The following is a 5387-nucleotide window of genomic DNA, read 5'->3' on the forward strand; positions in this document are numbered from 1 at the left end:
CACAGGAAGTAGGTGGAATCTTAAATTTACCTGAAAACTTCCACCTGCAACAGGACTTTTGTGGATGACTTCCAGCTTCATTTTCAAAACGTATGAAGTCGACAATTTCCCAACATTAATGGGATGCTGTACTGTATAATGCGCTGGAAAATCTAATACCCAGATCATTTCAAGTTAATTACAGCTAATTTTTATCTGTTCAATGGCTTGAAAGATGATATCAGTGGTCATGAGCAGGTGGTTTCCACTGAAGCCAGAGCAATGTACAATGTTGGATTAGCAGGGTTGACATTTTGGTCCCCAAACGTCAACATATTCCGAGACCCCAGATGGGGAAGAGGCCAGGAGACTCCAGGAGAGGACCCACTGCTTTCAAGCAAGTATGCATCAGGTTATGTCAGAGGCCTGCAACAAAGCGATGATGGTAGCCCTGACCGGCTTAAGGTTGCTGCTTGCTGCAAACACTATACTGCCTATGATTTGGATAATTGGAAAGGAGTTGATCGCTTCCACTTCAATGCAGTGGTAATTTTCGTTTGAAGTATGTTCCATTACACTAATATTTCTGTTTTGTACTACCAACACTCTTGCATATTCTGTTGGGTGAGTTAGGTGACAAAGCAAGATATGGATGATACATTTCAACCCCCATTCAAAAGCTGTGTTATTGATGGGAATGTTGCCAGTGTTATGTGTTCTTACAACCAAGTTAATGGGAAGCCAGCTTGTGCTGATCCTGATCTCCTCTCAGGGATTGTCCGAGGCGAATGGAAACTAAATGGGTATTATGAGTTCTACCTAATCTATAAATACCATTTACAGTTTGGCTGAGCTAATGCTCTGTTATATTTACATGAATCTTGGGCTGCTGCAGATACATAGTTTCGGATTGTGATTCAGTAGATGTGTTCTACAATTCTCAACACTACACCAAGACACCTGAGGAGGCTGCAGCCAAGGCTATATTGGCAGGTGACTTCACTGCTTACATCTTTAAATTTATGGCTTCATGTACATTAATACAGCATAATTCTTGACTCTGAACAATACTAAATAGTATGATTTATGCAAATAGAAATGCTTAGTGGTTAGTTGCTAAAGGGGTTTGTGTTGTTGCTGTAATGCAACAGGGTTGGACCTCAACTGTGGATCTTTCCTTGGCCAACACACTGAAGCTGCAGTGAAAGGTGGACTTGTGGATGAGTCTCCAGTTGATAAAGCTGTCTCCAACAATTTTGCTACACTGATGCGACTTGGCTTCTTTGATGGCAACCCGAGTAAGGCAATTTATGGGAAGCTTGGTCCAAAAGATGTGTGCACATCAGAGCACCAAGAGCTGGCTCGGGAAGCCGCCAGGCAAGGGATCGTGTTACTTAAGAATAGCAAAGGATCCCTACCTCTGTCTCCCACTGCCATCAAAACCTTGGCAGTAATAGGACCCAATGCCAATGTCACCAAAACAATGATCGGAAACTATGAAGGTATTCAATGATTAGTGCAATCTCACTATGTATCTCTGCATTCTCCTCAACTAGCCATGTGGCCAAATGATTCAAGTATTGTTACTTTTGCTGATATTATTGGAAAGTTTTGCAGGCACCCCATGTAAATATACAACCCCTTTGCAGGGCCTAACGGCCTTGGTTGCAACTACGTATTTGCCGGGATGCTCCAATGCAGCATGTGGCACTGCACAAATAGACGAAGCTAAGAAAATAGCAGCAGCAGCAGATGCCACGGTTCTTATAGTCGGTATTGATCAATCTATAGAGGCGGAGGGCCGTGACAGGGTCAACATTCAGCTTCCAGGACAGCAGCCACTTTTGATAACAGAAGTTGCCAAGGCATCCAAAGGAAACGTGATTCTTGTTGTAATGTCTGGAGGGGGATTCGATATATCATTTGCTAAAAATGATGACAAAATTACAAGCATCCTGTGGGTCGGTTACCCTGGTGAAGCTGGTGGAGCTGCCATAGCAGATGTGATCTTTGGTTTTTACAATCCAAGTAAGTCCATCTCTCCTTGGATTAGTTTTCAACTTATCAGACATTTTTCATTTTGGTATAAGTCTTATGACCATGAATCATTATCTTTCAGGTGGAAGGCTACCCATGACATGGTATCCTCAGTCGTATGTAGACAAGGTTCCGATGACAAATATGAATATGAGACCAGATCCTGCCAGTGGCTATCCTGGTCGGACTTACCGGTTTTACACTGGGGAAACCATTTACACATTTGGAGATGGACTAAGCTATACCCAGTTCAACCACCACCTTGTTCAAGCACCTAAATCAGTCTCAATCCCCATAGAGGAGGGTCACAGTTGTCACTCATCAAAATGCAAGTCTGTGGACGCTGTGCAGGAAAGTTGCCAGAATTTAGCCTTTGATATCCATCTAAGAGTCAATAATGCGGGAAACATAAGCGGAAGTCATACGGTTTTCTTATTTTCTTCTCCCCCATCAGTACACAACTCACCCCAGAAGCACTTACTGGGCTTTGAGAAAGTCTTTGTGACTGCAAAAGCTAAAGCCCTGGTGAGGTTCAAGGTGGATGTTTGCAAGGATTTGAGCATTGTTGATGAGCTTGGAACCCGAAAAGTTGCCTTAGGACTGCATGTGCTTCATGTGGGAAACTTGAAACACTCCTTGAATGTGAGGATTTGAATACTCTTCCAGCAGAAAAAATGCTGGTCTTCAAATGAAAAGGGTAAAGATCAAGATGGAAATTGAACTACAATAAGTTGAGAGAGTTAAAGCAAATTCTCAAAAATATGTCATTTGGCCCCAATTTGTTCAAATCAAAATTTTGAAATCCAAATGAAGTTTCCATTTTGAAATTTCTTCCTGTTTTCCTGTGTGTTGTAGAGGTGGAAAAAATGCATGGTTTCTCAGTGTAGACAAGCAAATTATCAATACCCAAGTTTAATTGAGTTTAATTTGAACTTAATTGTGAATTTCAAGTCTACAAGCAAACTGCTTCAAATAATCTGCTGTTTTTAATTTATTGAAAAACAAGTTTTTGTTGGGTTGGCTGGCTTAAAATGCCTGGTCAAGGGTTGGCTTCTGTGGAACAACTGCTCTGATCTCTTATCTCTTATCTCATATCTATAGATTAGAGTTTTATCTCTTTTGATTCAAGAGCAATGTTTTACCTCAATCCATTAAAATTCAACATTGGGTTGATTAAAGGCTGTGAGTCTTTGTTTGACTGAGAATAAAAATTAAATTCCAAAGGCTTATTATTGAGTTATAAGTTCTAATGGCGACAATCTTTTCTTAATAGAGGTATTTGTGCCTCAACTTATCATTTTTTTTTTCATAAAAAAAAAAGGAGATTCATTTTGTATTGATATAAGGTGGAAAAATTTGACTTTGTTTTGATTGTATTTTTTTTTTCCTTTTAGATCTTTAGTTTTTGCAACACTCAAATCCAACTTCTTACTCAAAATCAATTTTAAAAATTTCTTGTATTTATTGACTTAAAATATATCAAACCACTTTAATTTCATAACAATTCAATTTACCATAAATTAACAAAGTTGTTATAAAGAAAAATTGAATAAAACTAAGATACGAATGACCCAAAATTTCGGTAAGAGGATGTTTATTTTTTTAGTTTTTTTTACTGAAAACAATTTATTTTTTATTTATGTTTTTTTTTTTTACTTTTTCGTGATTTATTATAAATTTTTGGTTGAATAGGAAAAAAATTAAAATATTTGACTTTTTCTAAATAGAAAAAGAACATATTGATTTTTCTTTATTTTTTAATATTTAATAGAAATAAGATATTATAAAAATAAATAATCTAATCCTTAATACTGTTACACTATTTAGTTTTAATTTCTATTTAAAATTAAAAAAAAAAACAAACACAAGATGCTGAAGTGATCATTTACAATATAAATAAAAAGTAGAATTTCTTAAATAGATTATTGTTGGCCTTGTACTTGAGGCTAGTAAGGTTTATTACACCAGTTAATTCTAGTTGCCAATTGCCTTACTCCATTATTAAGATAAATCATTCCATTCTTTGTTATCCGGTAATTTCTCGAATGGGGTTTTGGTTTAAAAGTTCATTTATGAAAGGAAGTTGAAATTTGAAAGGATTTAAGTCAAGAAAAGATTAACTAAGGTGGAAAAATTTTGTATTGATATAAGGTGGAAAATTTTGACTTTATTTTGATTGAAAAATTCTTTTTTATTTTTTTTCTTTTTTCCTTTTCGATCTTTAGTTTTTGCAACACTCAAATCCAACTTCTTACTCAAAATCAATTTTAAAAATTTCTTGTATTTATTGACTAAAAATATATCAAACCACCTTAATTTCATAATAATTCAATTTGCCACAAATTAACAAAGTTGTTATAAAGAAAAATTGAATAAAACTAAGATACGAATGACCCAAAATTTTAGTAAGAGGATGTTTGTTTTTTTAGTTTTTTTACTGAAAGCAATTTATTTTTTATAAATGTTTTATTATTATTATTTTACTTTTTCGTGATTTATTATAAATTTTTGGTTGAATAGAAAAAATTAAAATATTTGACTTTTTCTAAATAAAAAAAGTAACATATTGATTTTTTTTTATTGTTTAATAGAAATAAAATATTATAAAAACAAATAATTTAATCCTTAATACTATTAAACACTATTTAGTTTTAATTTCTATTTAAAATTAAATAAATAAATAAAAAACACAAGATGCTCTATTTTAGGAAGTGATCATTTACAATATAAATAATAAGTAGAATTTCTTAAATAGATTATTGTTGGCCTTATACTTGAGGCTAGTAAGGTTTATTACACCAGTTTATTCTAGTTGCTAATTGCCATACTCCATTATTAAGATAAATCATTCAATTCTTTGTTATCCGGTAATTTCTTGAATGGGGTTTTGGTTTAGAAGTTCATTTGTGAAAGGAAGTTGAAATTTGAAAGGATTTAAGTCAAGAAAAGATTAACTAAGCAAAAAAGAACATTATTACACACCTTTTCAATAATGGTTAATCTTTAATATTGAAAGCAAGCTTTGAAGTTAATATTTGAAATAAATTCACTAGTAATGATTGATAATCTACCGGATAATCAATCGTTATTATGAATATCAAAGATAAGATTGAATTGAAATGTTAAAGTTTTATAGGACATTTGTTTTTTTTTTGTTTTACTAGTTGTTGAAAATAATTTGTTTTCAGATTTTAAATGTTTTTTTTTTTAATTTAATTTATTACTTATTCTTAAATATTTTTCATAGAATAAATTAAACCAAAATATTTATTTTTCTTTTAATGAAAAAAGTAACATTTTTAAACCCACACAAAAATCTAAACCCCCAATCCTTGTCATCATAACGAGTCTCCCCATCCTTTATCACCATC

The 5387-nt window shown here is 33.5% G+C and overlaps 1 protein-coding gene across 1 annotated transcript; it reads left to right on the plus strand.

Annotated features, from left to right (window-relative positions):
* Positions 1-200: 200 nt before the first annotated feature.
* LOC117927371 (beta-xylosidase/alpha-L-arabinofuranosidase 2-like) lies at positions 201-2960 on the plus strand. The gene is made up of 6 exons (XM_034846873.1): positions 201-525; positions 613-782; positions 875-972; positions 1131-1481; positions 1597-2007; positions 2099-2960. Exons 1-6 carry the CDS (start codon positions 262-264, stop codon positions 2668-2670), a joined length of 1866 nt encoding a protein of 621 aa, XP_034702764.1. The 5' UTR covers positions 201-261; the 3' UTR covers positions 2671-2960.
* Positions 2961-5387: the final 2427 nt, after the last annotated feature.

This window comes from Vitis riparia, chromosome 12 (assembly GCF_004353265.1).
Source record: "Vitis riparia cultivar Riparia Gloire de Montpellier isolate 1030 chromosome 12, EGFV_Vit.rip_1.0, whole genome shotgun sequence".
Classification (NCBI taxonomy): domain Eukaryota; kingdom Viridiplantae; phylum Streptophyta; class Magnoliopsida; order Vitales; family Vitaceae; genus Vitis; species Vitis riparia.

What these genes read in the sequence shown, in the direction of transcription:
- LOC117927371 (XM_034846873.1), top strand. Translation starts at nt 262, where the DNA reads ATGTACAATGTTGGATTAGCAGGGTTGACATTTTGGTCCCCAAACGTC. An exon ending in GCTTCCACTTCAATGCAGTG is followed by an intron (nt 526 to 612) that starts GTAATTTTCGTT and finishes TGGGTGAGTTAG; the next exon opens with GTGACAAAGCAAGATATGGA. An exon ending in AATGATCGGAAACTATGAAG is followed by an intron (nt 1,482 to 1,596) that starts GTATTCAATGAT and finishes AAAGTTTTGCAG; the next exon opens with GCACCCCATGTAAATATACA.